This window comes from Sinocyclocheilus anshuiensis, unplaced genomic scaffold (assembly GCF_001515605.1).
Source record: "Sinocyclocheilus anshuiensis isolate Anshui unplaced genomic scaffold, SAMN03320099.WGS_v1.1 scaffold877, whole genome shotgun sequence".
NCBI classification, from domain to species: Eukaryota; Metazoa; Chordata; class Actinopteri; order Cypriniformes; family Cyprinidae; genus Sinocyclocheilus; species Sinocyclocheilus anshuiensis.
In genome coordinates, this window is record NW_015557181.1 from 1,241,534 (window position 1) to 1,264,264 (window position 22,731).

The 22,731-nt window shown below is 37.2% G+C and overlaps 1 protein-coding gene across 2 annotated transcripts in view; it reads left to right on the forward strand.

Annotated features, from left to right (window-relative positions):
- The window catches only part of LOC107678638 (GPI ethanolamine phosphate transferase 2-like), a 137,605-nt gene extending 126,195 nt beyond the window's left edge, over positions 1–11,410 (forward strand). For both annotated transcript variants that reach the window (XM_016473984.1, XM_016473985.1), the window contains one exon: positions 10,408–11,410. In XM_016473984.1, the coding sequence (XP_016329470.1) occupies positions 10,408–10,627 (220 nt within the window). In that variant the 3' untranslated portion in view covers positions 10,628–11,410. The remainder of the gene's footprint in view (positions 1–10,407) is intronic.
- Positions 11,411–22,731: the final 11,321 nt, after the last annotated feature.

Below are 22,731 nucleotides of genomic sequence, written 5' to 3' on the forward strand. Positions count from 1 at the left end.
TAAAGGCATTCTGAAGCGACGCGATGCATTTGTGTAAGAAAAATATCCATATTTACAACTTTATAAACCTTAATCTCTAACTTCCGCTAACTGTCGTACGTGCGTTCATGAGAGAGTGCCGTCCAGAGGATGACGTAGGTGTAGCGTAAACTCCGGTGAGAATATGCTAGTCTTGCGAGAAACAAGTTTTGTTTACTGCAAAGGAAAACCAGTGTCCTCTTGGCTTATATTGAAATCCTCCGACATTTTTCTTTACAAATCCTCGTGTTGTACTACTAATTCATGACCGGTGTTTTGTTTTGCTCTCTCCTCTGTGCTCCACGTTCGTCACTTCCGCGTTCGTCACCAGGTTTGCCTACGTGCTACGTCATCCACTGGACGGCACTCTCTCGTGAATGCGTGTATGACAGTTAGCGGAAGTTAGAGATTAAGGTTTATAAAGTTGTAAATATGGATATTTTTCTTACACAAACGCATTACTTCGCTTCAGAAGGCCTTTATTAACCCCCCGGAGCTGTGTAACCCCCCGGAGCCGTGTGGACTTCTTTTATAATGGATTGGTACAATTTTTTGGACTTCAAATTTTGGGCTACCATCCACTCCCATTATAAAGCTTGGAAGAGCCAGGATGTTTTTTTAATATAACTCCGATTGTATTCGTCTGAAGGAAGAATGTCATATACACCTAGGATGGCTTGAGGGTGAGTAAATCATGGAGTAATTTTCATTTTTGGGTGAACTATCCCTTTAAACCTGAAAGAAAGAAATTATCGTGATAATTTTTGGCCATATCGCCCAGTCCTAATTCTCGGCTAAAAAAACTCTTAAAACTACATTCTGTGTAAAAACAGTATTATTTATAAAATGACAGTGGATTTGGGCATTCACCATGACACTCGCTATGAGGAATACTGCAAGCAGAGATTGCAAAAATGGTGAAACGGTTGGAGTTCTGTTATGAATAGAATATTGCACTCCTCTCAGCCAATCAGATTCGAGGACATGAAAGAACTGTTGTATAAAAGAAAATATTATTTCAGTCTTTCTACTTGTAAATTTCACATTCAGTTCAAGGTGTTGCTTGCCGTTTCTTTGTAATTATTTGTATTAATTACTGAGTGAAATTTTTTTTAAGAGTAAATCCTACACCAATTTTTCTTTCGATGTAGTTTATGTCCATTGTCTGACTTGTTACTGACCTTTAGAATTAAACAGGCCTTTCCTGTTGTACCTTTAAGACTTCTATATGTACTGTATATGAATGTAAACTTATAGTTTTGACTCTAAATTCTGATTGGATGAGTCCTAATAGGTTATCGTATACAGTATATTTCATGTTTATGACCAGGGTTATTATTGTTGACTACATCTAACATCATTAAAAAAGCTGAACTGAAATACAATATTTAAGAAAAAAACTTATTTTATATTTATATTGAACTTATTTTATCTAATTTTCATTGTTTAATTTGAAGTACTAAAATAGCTAAAACTGAAATTAAAATCTGTAATAGACATTTAAAATAAATGAATAAATAAAAAAAACTTCTAATAATCACAAAGACTGAAACTTTAAAATGAAAATGAAAAATGTAATTAAATTAGTAACATTTAAAAAAATCAAAATATTAATAAAAACTATAATAGCATCTCAATTATACTAAAATATCTGTATATTTTTGTAGCTTTTTGGGAACATTTGTATTGCCATAGTTAGAGTTTTTCTACAAAGTTTGGCAAAGAACATTGTGTTTTACTCAACAATGGCCCCATTATACAGAGCTTTATGCAATAATGCTTCAACAACCTTCCGATGTGACACTTTTTTATTAAAAATACTGCAGTGCAGTAAAAAAGCTTGAAATGACTCATGAGTTATAGGGCAATAACAGCGCTTCTGTAGTTCACTGTAATAGGGATGTCTGTAATCTTTTTTTCTCATAGCAAACCTCTTCTTTCATTTTCTTTAGCTTTAGAAATTTGTGCTGCATATTTTCAAAAAAAAATCTCAACGTTTGTATCACTTTAAAATAGAAGAAAGACAAAAAAGACTGTTTTCAAAGATTCCGGGCACATCCACATATCAGTGATGTGTAATTACAGAGCATTATGGGAATATTAATCAGTGCTAGTCTTCTTAAGATAATTGTTTTAATGGCGCTTGAAGTGATCTGTCAGAGCGAATGAGGAATCGGGGGCAGTTATTAGAGCTCGAGCTGGTAATGATGGTACAATTAGAGCCACTCACAGAACAATGAATAATGGAAATCATGCCGAGACAATCAGACTTCGTCCAAGATACGCACGCGCACACACACACACATACACACATACACACACTCACACAGACTGTACTGGCCTCTCGATTTTTACACACAGAAATTATTCTTTAAGAGGTCATTCCAGGAGGAATCAAATTTTCCTTGGTCTTTTGAGCTAAAAGAGTTCAATGTGCCATCAAAACATACTGTAACGTTCAGCACTCAAGACTTCCTCCGCACTCTGCAAAAGCGTTCTGAGATCAGACATGTAAGACCACCCACATGCACACTGAGGTGTTCAGAAACATTTTCCATCCAGTCATGATGAGGTAATAAGGAACAAGTACTGTAGGATAGATACTGTTATTACTAAACAGCTGAAGAACTTAAAGGGTTAGTTCACCCAAAAATTAAAAAAATTCTGTCATTAATTACTCACCCTCATGTCGTTCCAAACCCGTAAAACCGTCGTTCTTCTTCGGAACACAAATTAAGATATTTTTGATTAAATCTGAGAGCTCTCTGACCCTCCATAGACAGCATTGCAACTGCAATGTTCCCAGGTCCAGAAACGTTGCAAGGATATTGGTAAAATAGTCCATGTGACATTAGTGGTTCAACCGTAATTTTACAAAGCTACGAGAATACTTTTTGTGCACAAAGAAAACAATAATAACATCATTTATTCACCAATTCTTCTACCCAAGTTACCATCTTCCACCATTTTGGAGAGTACCCCATAACGTAATCAGCGTTGTTTACGTTGAGCATGCGCACGCTGTCTACTGAACATAAACAACGCTGATTATGTTCGGCGAAATCGCGTGCGCATGCTGAACGTAATCAGCGTTGTTTACGTTCAGCATGCGCATGCTGTCTACTGAACATAAACAACGCTGATTACGTTCGGCGAAAGCGCGCGTGCGCATGCTGAACGTAAGCAATGGTAACTCAGGGAGAAGAATTGTTGAATAAATTGTTATTATTGTTTTCTTTGCACACAAAAAATATTCTTGTAGCTTCGTAAAATTATGGTTGAACTACTGATACCACATGGACTATTTTACCGATGTCCTTGCTACGTTTCTGGACCTGGGTACATTGCAGTTGCACGGAGGGCCAGAGAGTTCTCAGATTTTATCAAAAATATCTTAATTTGTGTTACGAAGATGAACGAAGGTCTTTAATTATCTCTTTTAAGATGTGTCAAATCTCTTGGTTTTGTTTAAGGCCATGTACACACTCTAAAGTTTTCAGGAGTGACAACCGCAGTTAAGTGTTTTGTAGTGTTTTTATTTTTGTAAAGCTGCTTTGCACGGGGGTTGCCATGTCCACTTATTATAAGCGATGCTTATCAACCATCTTTGAGCTTGTAGTTTGGGCTTAACTCATAAAGCGATCCAGTTTAAGGAGTTAATAAAGTAAGTCATGTGGATTATTTCTAAGATAAACCGTTTGGTTTTGATTTTATTATGGGCTTGTTCTTTGTTGTTGTTGTTTTTTCTAGCAAGATCTGGCAACACTAAGTCAAAGTCAAAACATACTCTGTGATTTTATTACACCACATGCAGAAAATACTCAATGCAGATATGCGTTTAAACTAGGGATGCACCGATACCGATACTGGTATCGGTATCGGGCCCGATACTGAGCTCCTGTACTCGTACTCGTACTCGTTAAAATGCCCCGATACCTAACGCCGATACCACACAGCATGTGATGAGCGCTATATTCAGACAAAGAAACACCGACAACAGAACAACAGACAGCAGAATGGAGTTAAGGATGTCTACTACGAAGTATATGTATGCAATGAATATAACGTTAAACATTCAGTATTAACGCCTGTATAGCTGATGTGCGCAAGCTGTACAGTCAAATCAAAAATTATTCAGAGACCAGGTATAATTTTTGATATTTTTTTACAAGTGGATGCAGGACACTATAGTTCATTTATGTAAGTGAGGATAGCAAAGTAAAATAAACTGTGACAGATCATACCCAAAAATTCTTCATACAGTGGACTACCAGTAAAACTGGTACAAATTTGGGACCAAAAATTATTCAGACAGAGTCTGGGAAAAAACATTGAAGTTGAGGTTTGCATGAAGCTGGATGACAGCATGCCCAGGAGACTATATGCTGTCATTGAGGCTAAGGGCTGCCTGACTAAGTATTCATAGTTGTGTAAATACCGTCATACTAACAGCTGTCTAATTTTTGGTTGATTGTAATCTATTACATACCTTTCTATCAAAGTTATCTAACATTATCAAGCTGAATTTGTTCTGACACAGTTTAACTCTGAGTTCTTGTCATATTGTATTACCATTTTCTAAACTATAGCGAATAAACTGTGATAATGTGAGAAACGTTGAAGGTGTCTGAATAAATTTTGGTTTGACTGTATCTATTTGATAAATGAAGTTAACCAACTAACATTATACATACTCTTTTGGTTTCTGTACCCAATATTTAAAAATTTTACAAATGCAATAAAAATATTGGTATCGGTACTCGGTATCAGCAAGTACCAAAAATAAAAGTATCGGTATTGGGCGAGTACTGGAAAAAGTGGTATCGGTGCATCCCTAGTTTAAACACATCATTAACAACTAGTTGTTCAGGTCGGTTCTGTACACACTGTATAGACTTTCTGTGAATGCTGTTGTCACTATCTGAATTTTTTGGGAGTTAATTTGGTTGTAGAATTAACAGTTGTCTGAACTGTGTGTACTGAACAGGATTAAGCACTAAAAGATGAATTGACAACCAAATTAGGCTGCAGTGTGTATGTGGCCTTTGTGTAGCAGCTGCAGATCCTTCAGAAAGATCCCAACTTTAAAGCGTGCCACTGCATTTTATTAGAGTTGCTTCTCATTTTGCATGCAAACACAGAGGGCATTTACATACTGTAAAAGTTTTAAAGGCACGGCAGTCTTAGGTGGGGTTTGATAGTTGTTGTTTTCATCATGTGAAAATGAAATATTAATATTCATTATTTATAAACAATTCTAGTGCGTAGACTGGTGTAGTTGTGATGAAATTCGTATCTGATTATCATAAAACACAAGATGCATGCATTATTTATTTGCTTTTACACCAGCACTTTAGTATTGCACCACCTTTTTTTCACTTTGCAGTTGTAATGCCAGTTTTTCAGATATGCCTGAGAATGATACATTGTTTACTATTTGCATGGTTTGGGAGTGTTCGAATTGCACTCTTTAGACCATGGAATCAATATGAACACAGCTGCATTTGTGTCAGTGATGTCAGGATAGGGCAAAATTCAAAATGAAAGAACTGGAAAAAAATCAGAACAAATTGGTTCAAATTAATGAGCTGAAATTTTAATGGAAGTTGGAATTTTATTTGGAATGACAAAAATAGGAATATACTGAATTGCAGTTCAAAGAAATTGAACATGGATTCTGAGAAAGCTCTTTTTCCACGCTGATCCACATACTGTAGGTTAATTAATCTACAGTATCTATCGATCAATCATTCCATTTATAAGAGTTCTAAACTTTCAAACTTCAAAGCTATTCAAACTTTGCTTTTCTAGTTAAAAATTAGTTATATGATTTTCTTTGAATTTCGGTTCATTTTGCTTCCATTCACATTCAGACTTCTGAATCCCATTTTACTTCCTCAATTCAAATTCAGGAATCAAATTGGACTTTAAAAGGCATTTGCAATTCACATGACCATGGTAGATGCACTCTGCATATCCCATAATCCCACATAAATGCAGAGTATCAAACTCTGCCTGTGTGAACCACACACTCTTTATTTATCTCATTATAAAGCCTGTCCCTGTGAGGCTCAAAGATTTCCCCTAAAGTGCTGTCCAACTAGAGCCTGATAAATGACCGTCTTAAGTGGTGAGACGTTCAGTCTGACATATATAATTCAGCATGCTCAGTCAGCAGTGTCACTACAGCACACACAAGAGATCCAGGAAATGCTCTTTGATCAATACTCCGCTTTCTGGAATCCCAGCTGGCCCGGCTGACCCGTCCCCCATCTGAGCCGAGCATTTACACAATCCATTTGAGAGAGAGAAATACGAAGGCTTGTTAGGAGATATTTCATTTCCTCCGAGGCAACAGGTGCTTTGTGTTCAGAGATATTGAATCCTGCAAACAATCTACTACCCGAGTGTCTGAGGTGTGGATTTGAATTGCAAATGCCTTCATCCGCCGGCAAACTCCTCGTGAGGCGGAGAAGGACCACCGTTCTGTTCGCAGAGATATTTGTGACAGACGCTGGAAAATGATTTTAGGCAGTGCTGTCGGGAATCAGCAGCAGGGACTGTGATGTGGCTGTACAGTTTACAGAAGATTCACTGTGAATACGAGCAGCTCCGCAGGTCTGGAAATCAGCCGGTCTGTTTAGACAAGCGAACTGTCAGTCAAAATGATGGAGCAGTCAAAACTGGACTGAACAATATGTTGTTCCTCGGTTGATTCAGTATTAAATGTGGTTTGCTGTTGTTGTCTTGCATTGATTGATAGTGTGTCCAACAGAGCAGAGAGCATCGTGTTTTCAGTCTGTCTACTCTTAGTAAACTATATTGTCCTTTCTGTCACATTCCTATTTTGTAAAACTTGAAGAAGCAGTAGAAACTAACCAAGATTGCTCAAGATTTTTGCATGTTACAGTTACAGCATGTAACAGCAAAAACAAGCCAATTTAAAGGGACAGTTCACCCCAGAAATGAAAATTGTCATCATTTATTCACTCTCATGTCATTCCAAACCTGTATGACTTACTTTCTCCTCCAGAACACAAAAGAAGAAACAACATTAAATTACCATAAATGTAGTCCATATGCTTTGTGTCCCATCAGGTTTGGCACCACATGAGGGTGAGTAAATCACTGTCCCCTTAAATGTGTTTTGGTAGTGATTTCTCCTGTCAGTCTTTGGCTTTTGCTTGTTTGTCTTGTAATGTAATTTAAATTCACTGATTAGTTTCCAGGTTGAACCCTGCACCGCTATCTCACTTATCCTTGTCTAGTTCCCTTTCACTGTCACATAAAATCTGTGAGCATAATTACGCCGGAGAGGAAATCTCCCAGAATGAGTCTCTCTCTCTCTCCCTGTGAGAGGGGTTTTATAGGCCAGACTGTGGCAGTCCCTTTGGGTGGAAGAATGAAGGGGTTTAAACTCACAACAAAACACGCCAGGCCATCGCGCTCATCCGGGGAGCATCTTCAGCCGGCTTGATCCAGCTCGCTGTTTGTGAAAGATGGGAGCTGCATGCTTGATTATTTTCTCCTAATGTTTCACTTGTCATATCAGTATTGACAGAAAGCACTATGTTTACCACTTTGGGGAATTGGGCTATCAATATTTATGTCGCCACAACAATAAATTTCCATTTTTAATGCAAGGCTGGTGCCTGAATGTCTTTGACTCATGTTCGCAGATCGTGGAGCTTTTTCTGTTTGGTGCTGTAGAACCTGCCCTACATCCAAATTCATGTGAACGAGGAATGAGTGCATTTGCTCCTTGGAGAAGCCAAACTCTCACAGTGCAAGTCAAAGGATGATCGGACTGCTCGCACATTGATTCGCCCGGGGCTAGAGAAAAGATTTCTGATACAACAGCCTGCAATCCAGGAACCAGATTCTGGTGTCTATCATATGAGTAACACTTGTTCTTCAGGCTGAAACACTGAATATTTGTTCAAAACAAGAGTTAAAATGACAGAATGCTGTTTTATTGTAGGTTGGGGCCATCTAGTCCAGTCCTGCCCAGTCTAGACCAGTTCAGTCCAAAGTAGTGTAAATCAGTCCAGTTTATAGGTTGAGACCATCTAATCTAGCCCAACCATAATTCAGTTAAATATAGTTGAGCTCAGTCAAATTAGTCCAGTAAAATCAGATCAAGTTTAGTTCAGTGAAATGTAGTCCAATCCAGTTTATAGATTGAGGCCATTTAATCTAGCCTAACCCATTTCAGTCTATTATAGTCTAGTCTAATCCATTTCAGTCCAACGTAGTCCAAACCAATCCAGTCTGCCATCAGCTCAAGTCCAGTTTATAGGTTGAGGCCATTTTATCTAGCCTAATCCACTTCGGTCCATACTAGTCCATTCCTACCCATTATAGTCCAGTACAGTTCATTCTAGTCCAGTCTAATTCAGTTCAGTGTAATCTAGCCCAGTCAGTCTAGTCCATTAAAATCAGCTTCAGTTCAGTTCAGTGAAATGTAGTCCAGTGACAGTCCAGTTTATAGATTGAGGCCATTTAATCTAGCCTAACCCACGTCAGTCCATTCTAGTCCAGTCCAATCCATTTCAGTCCAAAGTAATCTAAATCAATCCAGTCTATCATCAGCTCCAGCCCAGTTTATAGGTTGAGGACATCATATCTAGCCTAATCCACTTCGGTCCATACTAGTCCATTCCTACCCATTATAGTCCAGTACAGTCAATTCTAGTCCAGTCTAATTCAGTTCAGTGTAATCTAGCCCAGTCAGTCTAGTCCAGGGGTGCCCAAACTCAGTCCTGGAGGGCCGGTGTCCTGCAGAGTTTAGCTCCAACTTGCCTCAACACACCTGCCGTGAAGTTTCTAGAATGCCTAGTAAGACCTTGATCAGCTGCTTCAGGTGTGTTTAATTAGGGTTGGCGCTAAACTCTGCAGGACACCGGCCCTCCAGGACCGAGTTTGGGCACCCCTGGTCTAGTCCAATAAAATCAACTCCAGTCCAGACCAGTTTGAGAGAATGAGGCCATTTAATCTATTTAAATGGATTAACCCACTTAAGTCCATTCTAGTCCAGTCCAATCCATTTCAGTCCAGTGTAATCTAAACAAATCCAGTCTGTCACAGCTCCAGCCCAGTTTATAGGATGAAGCCATCATATCTAGCCTAACCCACTTCGGTCAATACTAGTCCAGTCCTGTCCATTCCTGCCCATTATAGTCTAATTCAGTCCGGTTCTGTCCATTCTAGTCCAGTCTAATTCAGTTCAGTGTAGTCTAGCCCTGTCAATCTATCCAGTATAATCAACTCCAGTCCAGTTCAGTGAAATGTAGTCCAGTCCAGTTTATTGAGGCCATCTAATCTAGCCTAACCCACTTCAGTCCATACTAGTCCGGTCTTGCCCAGTCTAGCCGAATTCAATCTGGTTCAGTCCATTCTAGTCCAGTGTTATTCAGTTCAATGTAGGTCAGTCTAGTCCAGTAAAACCATCTCCAGTCCAGTTCACTCCAGTGTAGTCAGTTCGGTTATAGTTTGAGGTCATCTAATCTAGCCTAACACACTTCAGTCCATGTAAATTCAGTCTTGCCCATTCTAGTCCATTTCAACCCAGTCCAATACAATTCAGTTCTAAATTGTCTAATCCAGTCTAGTCTGTTATCAACTACAATTTATAGGTTGAGGTCTATTATCAGCTCGGTCCAATTCAGTGCAAGCCAGTCCAGTTCATAGGCTGAGGTCATTTAAACTAACCTACCCCACTTCAGTTCATGCTAATCCAGCCCTGCCCTTTCTAGTCCAATTCAGTCCCTTCTAGTCCAAACCAATTAATTCCAAAGTAATCTATCCCAGTCTAGTCTATCAAATCCAGTCCAGTTTATAGGTTGAGGTCATTTAATCTAGCCTAGCCAACTTCAGTTCATGATAGTCCAGTCCTGTTATTTCTAGTCCAGTTCAATCCCTTCTAGTCCAGTCCAATTAATTTAATTCCAATGTAATCTACCCCATTCTAGTCTATTAGATTCAGTCTAGTTTATAGGTTTAGGACATCCAATCTTGTCCAGTCTAGTCTAGGCCAGTCAAATGCAAAACACTGATCCAGTCTATTCAAATCCATTAAGGTCCCATTATCTTTTAGTATGCCCGATTATTGCTTCTAGACCTGCTGATGGCTGCCCCATCAGACCATGGCAGGTGGCATTTGTCTTAATGAATATACCATAGACGTTTGTCGTGAAACATAACACATAATCAAAGGTTAGTAAAGGAAGTAATAGCTTTTCCATTAGCATTAAACGAGGAATGAACCACAGTCGATGAAATCTGATGGTTTTATGACTACAGTCTATTATAATGACACATATCATAGACTCAGTCCAGACCATAACCGCACTGCACATCTTTATTCTGGTCTTTTTTTCTCTCTTTCAGGGCTGTAATGGGTCTTGGTCATGGCAGCTACTGCTTCGCGCTCCTGCGGTCCATCCCAGCCGCGTTTTACGTGGTCCTGGTCACCAGTCTCCGATACCACCTTTTCATCTGGAGCGTGTTCTCTCCGAAACTCTTGTACGAGGCCATGCACACCCTCATCAACACCGCCGTGTGTCTGTTTTTCACCTTTATGGATCAGGAACGCTCGGCCAGACCATGAATACAAAGGCATAACCAAAGCCAAACTCAGGTACAGAACAAACAGTGCAGTTGAGTTTTGTGCACCAAAAGGAGAAATGAGAGGAAAAGTGATGGGAGAAGGTTTTCGGTAATTCTACTACTGTGAATGACATCAACGTTAAGAATTCAGAGCTTACATGGCGATTTGGCTTGTTCTACTGACTTCTGCTCATTTGTGTGTGTGATTAAATTATTTTTATATTTTTTGAGGGGTCTTCGATAGTGCAGATAATGTATGGGAAGACTTGTGTGCGTACATATGATAATCCCTCTCATTCTCTATGCAGTTTTTTTCCTAAAGCTTTACAGATAATGGAGAGTGTAATTCTTTTTGTATCTTGCAATTTCCGTTCCTGACCGTTGCTTCACCTCTAGAATAATACGAGATAAGATACATCATTAATAACTCTCCCCTCGCTGAGATCACAGCAGATGTAAACTCCTCACACACTTGAAAGCTTTAAAGGCTCTTAAAAGTCTTTTAAATCATATCTAAACACAGCTACGTGTGACGTTTTCATTTAATCCGCCTGTTGGGAATGTGAATTGTAAACTGATTTATCTCGGTAAGTGTTTTTCTTTGTCTCAGTGCTTAAATCTGATTAATATAAACAAATCCTTTTCTGATTGAGAGTAATTAATTTTTTTTTAATGTGTGATTCACAGTTTTGCCTCTCTGATTTGTTTTGATACAGTCGCTGTGTACAAGTTTGAAAGTTATGATAAAATGTCACTTATTAATCAGTGACACTAACAGTGTGACTTAACCAGACGTGATGCAATAACACACTGACCATCACAAGACGTTTTGTCTTTTGCTTGGTTTCTGTCTTCATTACATTGTGCTCAGTAGCTCCGCCCACAGTGAAATCTTATTGGTCAAAAAATGTGCTCCATGTGACTGTATATTAAACAATCATTCTATGAATGGTAAATTTATGTTGTAAGTTTTATGTTTTAAGTTTTGCTTCCATTAATGGTTATGTACTGTTTCATTTCTTTTGTTGATGATATTGACATACACTACCATTGAAAAGTTTAAGATCAAGATTTTTTAAATGTTTTTGAAAGAAGTGGCTTATTCTCACCAAGGCTAAAATACAGTAGGAAACAGTAATATTGTGAAATATTTTAAAATTTAAACTAACTGTTATCTGTTTGCATATATAAAATGTAACTTATTCCCTAGATGCAAAGAACGAAACTCCAGTCTTCAGTGTCACAAGATCCTTTAGAAATCATTCAACTATGCTGATTTGCTGTTCAAGAAACATTTTTATTATGATCCAACATTGAAAACAGTTGAAAACAGAAAAAAAAAAACTTTATTTTTTACTGTGATGTATGGATGGATGATATTTTTGTTTTTTCTATATTGAATAAATGTGAAGGGATCTTAAATTTGTAATGTTTCTTATTATTGTTTCTGTTATGTTGAAGTCTGTAATGTTACTTAACATCAGGATGCTGATGCAAGATGCAGTTCAAAATTAGAACTGATAAAGGAATTGTTGAGGATTCTGGAATCATTTGAATTGTTAAACTCTGTATGATTCCTATCCCTAACTGTAGCAGATACCGTGAAGGAAGTGGGCGTTTGAGATGTCTGCTTCCTCCCAGTGAATCATGCTCTACTTTGACGTTTTTATTGGCTGGAGAAGTTGATTCTGTAACCTAATGCCTTTTTGAACTGCAAACATCCTCCAGGGAAAGAGTGGAGAGCAGAGTCTCTCCCACTGGAGCAAACGCAGTCAGGAGGTTTAGTTTGACCTCTGGGATTCAGTTCTGATCGCACTGTGTTCTGAGTGCCTGATTTAGAGACCTATAGAGTACACTGATTGTACCTTTCCAAGGGTAAAAATGCTCAATATTTGACATTTGAACTATTACCCTTCATTTTATATAAGGGATAGTGTTCAGTCAGCTGGTCATTATGGCTAATTAAATCCCAGCAAGTAGTGCTTCATCCTGAGGGTGTTTATTTTGCAATCATGACTAGACGACTGTGCATTATTCTGCTTATTGCACAGCAGCTTACCAAATAAATAAATAAATGCACATTAAATATTCATTTGAGTTCAAATTACTTGTTTATGTGAGAAGAAAGAGTGTGGAGTGATTAGAGTCATTTTTTTTTTAAAACATGCCATACTATAATTGACTAATCAGAATCAAGTATTCCAGAGAGCTGTATAAGCATTAATTTATTACTGCTGTGAGATTTTATGTGGTAAATTATTAGATGTTTTGCAGTTTCTTATTTAATTTAAAGGAATGGTTCGCCAAAAAAATTAATATTATTTACTCACCTCCAGGCCATCCAAGATGTAGATGAGTTTGTTTCTTCATCAGAACAGATTTGAAGATATTTAGCATTACATCACTTGCTCACCAATGGATCCTCTGCAGTGAATGGGTGCCGTCAGAATGAGAGCCAAAACAGCTGATAAAAACATCACAATACTCCAGAAGTAATCCACACGACTCCAGTCTATCAATTAATGTATTGTGAACCGACAAGTTGCATGTTTGTAAGAAATTGTGGATTACTTGTAAATAATTGTGATGTTTTAATCAGTTGTTTGGACTCTCATTCTGATGGCACCCATTCACTGCAGAGGATCCATTGGTGAGAATGTATTTTGTTCTTTTTTAAAATCACTTCTCAGTGAGTGTGTGATAATCAGTGTTCATCTCAGACTAACCAGCGTTCACTAACTCTCTCAGTACTTGCCTTGAAGCAGTCGTGGGTCAGTTCATTCTGCTCAGCGGGTGAAAAACGGTCAAGGATGAGCAGCAGATGTGAGAAAGTATGAGAAAGCCTCTCGAATGAAAGCCCCGAGACTGATTCTCTGTTACCCATCCATCATCATCTCTCTCTGTCAGTGAACAGGAGAGTTAGTGTGTTTTTAATGTGGTTTACTGTCCATCCATCTCCTGCTGGTGTCCTTAAAGACTGTGTCCCCCGCCAGAGCTGCTGTCCTGCTCTCTGAGCTCTTATCAGTCATTGAGCAGAACTCAGCCACTCCACGACATTCGGACACACTGCCATCTGGACTGTCACTGCCTCTTTTTCCTCATACTGTCTCATGTTCATACTCTGTGTTTTTTTTTCTCACACTTTTTCCACAGCTCTACCTTGTGGGTTGTTTCCCTTATTTTCTTCTTCTCTCGGTTCCTCTCGCACTGAGCTGTCTTTCTGCCTACACAGGCAGCTGACGTCTGTGTTTTTTATGATTACTTTTAATTAAGACAGGTCTATAATACCTGGAGGAAGCGATCTGTTAGCATTCCCATTTATATCAGCTCATAACAGCGAAAAAGAGTTCAGATTTTAACACTGAGTAAAGCGGATTGGTGTCAGGTTTAAAACAATGGATTGATTGGATTAATCTCAAGTGTGTTGTGCATTTGCATTAGCGAATTTATATGAGAGTTAATGCACAAATAGTGATGCCAATGTACCAATGTTATGTTCTAATAAATATATAAATATAAATTTTATCTTATTTTATTTTATCTTGTTTTGTTTTGCACCAAATCGGCATATTAGAATGATTTCTGAAGGATCATGTGACGCTGAAGGCTGGAGTAATTATGCTGAAAATTCAGCTTTGCATTGCAGGAATAAATTGTATTTAAACATATATTCGAATGCATAACAGTTCTTTTAAATTGCAATAATATTTCACAATATTACTGTTTTTACTGTACTTTTGATCAAATAAATGCAGCCTTAGTGACTTTAAGACATTAAAAATATATATTTTAAAGACCTCAAACTTTTAAATGGTAGACATTTTTTACCAGCTGTGCTATCTCTGGCTTGCATACTAGGGTACTTACTAGGGTTTATAAAAGAGCTCATTAAAATATTCCTAATCCGTATTTTAGTGTTGTTTTTAAAGTAAATATATCTAGACATGTGTACAACAATAAAAGTACATTTGAGAAGCATATTTAAAACATTTCTTGTTTTACTTACATGTTTTAAGCATAACCTTACAACATTTTATTTGATTTATTTACATGCATTGCATTTATGCGTTTACTAGACGCTTTTCTCCAATGTGACTTACATTGTAGGCCTATTTGATTTTCTGGGGATCGAACCCATGACCGTTCCATTATTAGTGCCATGCGCTACTGTTTGAGCTAAAAGAACACTTAAACACTTAGTATTATGCTTAAAACAAGAAATAAGATTTATTTTCAGAGACTAGCCTATATCTATATATTCTCTGGAAACAAGTCTTAATATCCTATGCAATTTTGCTTCTTGAGTAAAGAAGCAAAGAAGAAAACAAAAACTTTACAGTATATTGCTGTAAAGAGGTTTTTACTGAAAAACAAAACAAAAAGGTGATTTAAGAAAATGATTTAATGCAGTGCTTCTCTCTCTGGCTTTCGTGGATGTTTACTTCACTCTCCCACAGAGAGATATTTTCTTGCAGGAGTTGAAGCGTCATGTGACGCGCTGTGAGCCGCAGCGCTGCTTTCTCTCTCTCTGTGGATAAAGTTTCTCTATTTAAATTCTCGCTTTTGAACTCTGTGTGTGTTTAGGTTTAAGCACCTGGAAAAGCTTTCAGGTTTGTCAGCCTCAGCAGGATTTATGGGATACGTTTGTTTAGTGTGTGTGTGTTGCGAGTGTAATAATGGGGCTGTCAAGGAGCCAAAGGTTTGTGTTTATGAGGAGAATGAAGCTTATAGAAGTGTCGCGGCTCACCTGCGGTGGATGGCAGGTAGAGATAGTGATTTCCCCTCATTTAATCCCTCATTTAAGCAGAGCTCAGTGTGCAGATGGGCTGGCCGGGACGCGGGCGAACATCTCTGAGCAGCCCCCCGTGACTTCATTTAAAATCTGCAAGAAGAGCAGCTGTAAACGCACGGCGTAATAGAGCCGAGGAGCTCTGGACGCGTTCCATCCGGTTTGTTTTCATCCATTTGATTTTATTTGTTTTGTTGTTGTTTGTGCGTGTTGGATCGCAGCTATTGTTTTACTTCCAGTTTGTGACTGGATCATATTCTCATACATAATCAGTAGGGATGCACGATATATCGGCCACCATATCGGTATCGGCCGATAAATGCTCATTTTTTCTGTTATCGGTATTGGCCCGATAATAAAATTTGGCCGATACGGTATCGGCCAAAATTTTCATATCGGTGCATCCCTAATAATCGTTTAGACATCTGACTGGGTTTTGCACCTCTATGAGATTTTATCCTGTTTTCAGAGACTATATATGTTTGTTTGTTTGTTAGTCTGTTTGTTTACTGGCACTGGGTGTATAGGAAGCATAAACTGACCTGTATAAACTTTAAAATTAACATTAACAAAAGATTTTTAAACGACTTTACTTTTCAATTGTCATCTTGTTATATGCAACTTTTCTAAAATCTTAGTAATACTTAAAGTAATTTATTTCAGATAAACATTATTGTCATAAGTTACTGCAATAATGGCAAATCATTTTTAAATGCAGCATTAAGCAGCACAACTGATCATAATACAAATGAATTCAAATGATTTCTCAAGGATCATGTGACACTGAAGAGGCTGAAAATTCAGCTTTGCATCACAGGAACAAATTACATTTTAAAATGTATTCAAATAGAAAACAGTTCTTTTAAATTGTAATAATATTTCACAATATTACTGTTTTACTGTATTTTTGATCTAAGAAATGCAGCTTTATTAGCATAAGAGACTTCTTTCAAAAACATCGTCCCAACCCCAAACATCACATTATAGAAGTAAAATCAATTGTGAATTCAGTTTCATGTTGATTTTAACAGTCTTTCTTTTATCAGTAAGATTGTTGGCGGCTTTTATTTGTCAGTTCTTTCTCTTTTGTTTATATACTTTCCCTAAAGACAGTTCAATATTTAGTTTTTCTCTAATAGGATGAATGTTGTGATTGAAAACCATCATTATACTATTTTGTCAAAGATCAATATTTATTCTGCTCCTGTTTTGTGATGCTTTCATCTCCATTGTGTTGTAAAGCAGAGCATCTTTGAACATTTTCTCCCAAATAAAGCACATGCATTCACAAGCGTTGCTTTCCTCTGTAATTACTGGTGGATGCGGGTCGATGGGAGATTGATGTGATAGAAAAACCAAGAAAGAATGAGAGAAAGCTGGAGTCTGCCTGCTACCACAGGCATCTAATGGAAGGAGCAATTTGCCTGCTGGAGTCATTTAAAGCAGAAGATGGATTGAGTCTCTTTAGGCCTTTTGTTTAGAGCTACAGTTTAATAAGTAGCTTATGAAACGTCCTAGACTGCTTCATAAGAGCTGAAACAAATCCTATTCAGTACAGGAGTACATCAGCAGGAGTAATATAGAGGCAGAAAATCGCCACAGCTGAGCAATTACCTTCAGGTCAAACTTTAAACACACTCTATCCTACCTTAAATAGCAAAGAAATGGACTAAAGACAGTATGGATTGAGTAAACGGTGACTGTAATGTTTCGAGACTCGATCAGAGGTAATGATGTCTGATATTGAAAGTTAAAATACTAAATGGTGTACAGCAGTAATATTACAGTGACTTTTCTTGATTTTCAGCAGCCAGTTTCCTTGATTCTCTCCTGTAAGTATATTTCAGTAGTTAACCATGTAAGATGAGTTGTTTGAATTGAATATAGTGAAGGAATAGTTAATGAAAAACACTATAAAAGCAGTCTGTTCTTATTCAGCACTATATTTCAAGTCTTACGATAGCATATTCAACCCTGACATGACTTGGCATTTTTCAGGGAATAATGACTTAAATTTCAATCAAACTTTACTTTTTGCTGACCTCTCGGTTGTAACCCAGCATGTCGGTAAGATTACAGGTCAAAGGTCACTGCTTCAGCGGTAATGGAAAGCTAAATGCAATGAAAATGCAAACGCTTCGCTGTATCAGGTCTCAAGCTGGACTGAGGTGAGTATTGATTTAGAATCAGTTTTCGTCTTGATGAAGGAGTCTAGGATCTTAGATCAATACTGTTTTTCCTCAGACAGTCCTGCGCCTGGCTAGTTTGTGCTGGTTTGAAGCTGGTTTTGCAGGTGGACGTGGATATCTGTGTCAAAATAAGGTCAGAAGCATATTATACACTCAAACATAAACACAGATGTGAATGCTTAGACAAATTGCAAATTGCATTGTATATACTGCTTAACAAACAATCTTGCATTACCGTTGCAGTAACAAACTCCATTGCACCATGTTTTTTCTTTAGTGTGAAGAATATTTTAATAATCTAAAGAATTTAATTCCACAATAACAAACCTTTTGTGAAATGCAAAGTTTCCATAGATGTTAAAGGTTCTTCATGGAACCGTCAATGCCAATAAAGTACCTTTGTTTATAAAAGTGTGTGGCATTGCTGTGACCCCCTTTTGGATCCTTTATTTTTAAGAGTGTATTCAGAAACTGTTTACATCACGACCGGAGGCGCTCATAAAACTATCACATTAAAACTCAGTGAAGAAAACACTGAGAAATAACCTGCTCTATACCCAACGGACCGCCGCTTCCCTCAGCAGGAGTGAATAGGGCTCAATTATAACAGAGGCGTAAGGAAACTGCAACCATTGCAAAGCTGAGGCACACCTGAGATCACAAACCCTCTCAGCGTTCTGTCCACTCCAACAAACCAACCTCTTCCAGGCCCACTGGTGTACTTTCATCAGACCCCAGACGATAGCTCAGAGCGGACAGGCATCTCGCCGGACAGAAACGGGCTGACACGGCAAAGTCTGGAGTCTGCTCACTAATGCACCTCCTTGTATGTTTGTGGATGATCGTTCAGACTTAATGGAGGCTGTTTTTGTTCCGAGCTCCTCCCACAAGATTCTGACCTAAAAATAAAGAAAAGAGAAAGCGACGGAGAAGAGAAAGCGCGTAGGAGGAAAGCAGCGAGCATGAATATTCATCCCAGGCGGTCAAATCCAAAGGGCTTTCGGTAGCGCAACACACGTCTCTCAGGCTTGCTCCGGCCTACATTGTTATTCAGAGAGAAACGCTGAAAGATAAGTGAAAAAAGACAAAGTTTGTCCTGTTTTGAATGTAGTACTTGGCATTCAAATGACTTCTGAGTGTTTCACAAACAAGCAAGTGGAAAGAGTGACTATGTAGTGCTTGCATAAAGCAAGTAGTGCATACACTTGTAGCTGTTATGTATCTTTGTAAGCCCGCGCGCAAGCGCATGAACCCCCCTGCCACCCCCCAAAAAAACAAGTGGGCTCCCCCAAAGTCCACAGTATAGTTTGAACACTGGAGAGAGCTATCTGTCCTCTGGCTGCAGGGGGTTGCAGGGTGACCTTGAGAACAGTTCTGTAGTTTCCTCATGGTTTTTCTTGTGTGGGATTCACTAGGAGTGTTTTCAGTTTTGTTTTGTTTTGTTTTGTTTTTTTAATTTGATGATGTGAGACCATACTTAATGGTTGGTTGTGTATGGAAGCCTGTTTCCATCATAGAATGAAAAAAAACATCAAAAAAGTGCACATTTTATCTCACAATTCAGACTTTGTTTCACGCAGTTCTGAGAAAAAAGTTAGAATTGCAAGATATAAACACAGATTTTTTTTAACTTTTTCTTGCAGTTCCGAGTTTGTCTCACAGTTCCAGCTTTTCTTCTTAGAATTGTGAATTGTTAGAAATGTTTTATATTAAGAGAATTGCAAGACAAAAGTAAAAATTGTGAGAAAATAATTTCCGAATTGTGAGATATAAACAGAATTGTGAGGGAAAAAGTCAGAATTATAACATAAACTCAGAATTGTGAGAAAAAATTCAGAATTATTATAAACTCAGAATTGTGAGAAAAAAAGTCAGAATTGTGAGGAAAAAAAGACAGAATTATTATATATAAACTCAGAATTGTGAGGAAAAATTCATAATTATTATAAAGTCAGAATTGTGAGATGTAAACTCAGAATTGTAAGGGAAAAAAGTCAGAATTGTGAGAAAAAAACAGAATTATAAGATATAAACTCAGAATTGTGAGAAAAAAAATCAGAATTGTAAGGGAAAAAAGTCAAAATTGTGAGGAAAAAAGTCAAAATTGTGAGATATAAACTCAGAATTGTGAGGAAAAATTCATAATTATTATAAAGTCAGAATTGTGAGATGTAAACTCAGAATTGTAAGGGGAAAAAGTCAGAATTGTGAGAAAAAAATACAGAATTATAAGATATAAACTCAGAATTGTGAGGAAAATTCAGAATTATTATAAACTCAGAATTGTGAGATATAAGCTCAGAATTGTGAGGAAAAAGTCATAATTATCATAAACTCAGAATTGTGAGAAAAAAGTCCGAATTTTGAGGGGAAAAGACAGAATTATTAGATATAAATAATTGCAAGAAAAAAGTCAGAATTTGTAAGATATAAACAGAATTGTGAGGAATAAACTCATAATTGCAAGGAAAAAGTGAGAATTGTGAGATTTTAAAAAATCAGTTACTTTTTATTCTGTGGCAGAAACAGGCTTCCATATGCAGTTTTTTAACATTTTATTTTACATTGATCCCTTTAGACTTGCAGTTAGTAACCGCATAGCAACATGATAAAACCACTTTGACAAACAGGCTGTTTTCATGTAAATGTCCTCTGTTATAATCAGCGGACTTCTTTGCATGTGAAATGAGTAATAACATTTACTGGTTAATGTGGGCAGTTATGCGATCGTGTAACATTACAAGCCGGTTTGCAGCTTAATTTCATTCAGTTTTTTTTTTTTTTTTTTTGGACTAATGAGAAAGTTTTGTAAGATTATACAATTTCAAAAGAACTACATTTATTTGAAACAGAAATCTTCTGGAACATTATGTCTTTACCCCCACTTGTGGTTGATTTAATGCATTTTTGCTGAATAAAAGTAATAATTTATTTTAAAGATAAAAAAAAATCTTTTGAACAGTAATACAGTATATATTACATAGTTCTTTTATTAGAAATGATCAAGGAAATGTAGAATTTTTTTCATGACCCTTTAGATCCTGAGTCAGCAAAATCCTTACAGTTACAGGTTTTTCATTGGCACCAGCAGAGAGTATTATTGTAATGAATCTCTTGTAGGAATCTGTTTAGTCCAGTGAGTGGGAGAGTCTGTCTTTGAAGCGTATTAAATCCACCAGAGGAGAACCTGTCTGCGGCTCTGAAGGTCCTCCACATGCCACCCGCTGCATGATAAACAGAATCAACCAAGGCAAAGAAATATGTGTGCATATGCTGGAGAGATAACTGATAAATCTACAGACAACATCTGAAGGGCAGGACATGCAAACTTGTGATAATTTCATGAAGACAGAAGGATGACTAATACATAATCTCAGCACAGGCGCTCTTTGTTTATATCTAGTTCAGCAGACACAAACATTAGCATCTCCTCATTTAAAGGTGCCATGTTTTGCACTTTTGTAGCATTTGATTTTCCCCCTCTAAATGTTAATCAATAATGTTAGTACATTTTTTTGCAGGATTTTTCTGGAATTAAACAGGACTGTATACTTCTCTATGTAAATAATGCTGTGAAATAAGTAACAAAGCTTATATAATGTGGCATATTTGTTGTCGTTAAGCATTACGTTGAACAGGCATTGGCATAGAAGTGCCACACTCATTTACATATGCATATTACCTCTGTTATGATTGACTAACCCCATCACATAAATTAAAAGAGTGTTTGGAAAACAACAAAACAATGTAATCATGAGATATTATTATTGTAAGCATAATTAAGAACTAAAAATCAAATAAGATTTAGAATCAGAATTAAGAAATGGAATGGTAATTGAATAAAAAGATGATGTTGCTATTGTTTTTATAATAATTACACTGGAATAAAATTGGTGTAGAAACAGTTTTTCCTTAGAAATTGCTGGTAAATTTCACAATTACAAAAAATGGCAAGTAACACATTGAATTAAACAGTTTTGAAGTAGAAAAACTGAAACAGTATTTTTTATTTCTTTATTTATTTTAGTATTATGTTTTTTTTTTTTTTTTTTGGTGGAATATGCTTCAATAATCTTTGTTTTATTTGCAGCAGTTTTTATTATTATTATTATTATTTTACAGTGTTACTTGTTTTTCCAGCTCCAGGCCTGTTGTTCTACATGATTCTGTTGTTTCTGAGTTATTGCAAACACACACACACACACACACACACACACACACACACACACTCAGGACATCCAACTCTGTCTTGCAGTTATGTTTCACTTTTTCTGTCAGCCACTGGATCTTCACATCTGTCCAGAGTCATATTGGGTGTGATTTGTGTCTCTCTGTCAGGCAGTTTCAGGGCTCAGTAGTATAAGGAGCACAACAGTCAAGAGCCAGTTTCCAGAGATCAGAATGATTCCTGCTGGAAGGAATGACAGGAGGACAATGCTTTTTTTAGACCTTGTTTAGTCCAGGTTCCTGAGCTGCAAAGAGTCTTATGCTGCGTAAAGGTACTTTCAGATCCTCAGTGACAGTAGTCAAATATTGCAGAGGCAAACGATGACCAGCGTTGACCAAAAACACACAATACGTGTCTGGATGAAGAGTGTAGATCTAATGAAACATGAAAGGACTGGTTCACCTGAAATTGAACAGATTTGGAGAAATTTAGTGTTACATGACTTGCTCACCAGTGCATCCAGAATGCAGTCCGAATAAGAGTCCAAACAGCTGATAAAACATCACATCCATAAGAAATCCACACTAATCCAGTCCATCAGTTAACATCCTGTGAAGTGAAAAGCTGTGTGTTTGTAAGAAACAAATCCATCAAGGCATTTTAACTTTAAACCATTGCTTCTGATTAAAATATGAGTCTATAATCCATAATAACGCTTCCTCAAGTTAAAAAATCCATCTCCTGTTGTTCTCTCACATCAAAATCCACCAACATATTGGTTTAGAACTATTTAAGACTTGATCTGTTTTTTTTTGGCTTGATCTATGCATATTTCTCTCCTGATTCAGACGAGACAACTTTTTCACTGGAGAAAGCAATATTATGGATAGAGGACTCATATTTTTGCTAGAAGCAATTGTGCAATTTGTGGATTATTGTGATGTTTTTATCAGCTGTTT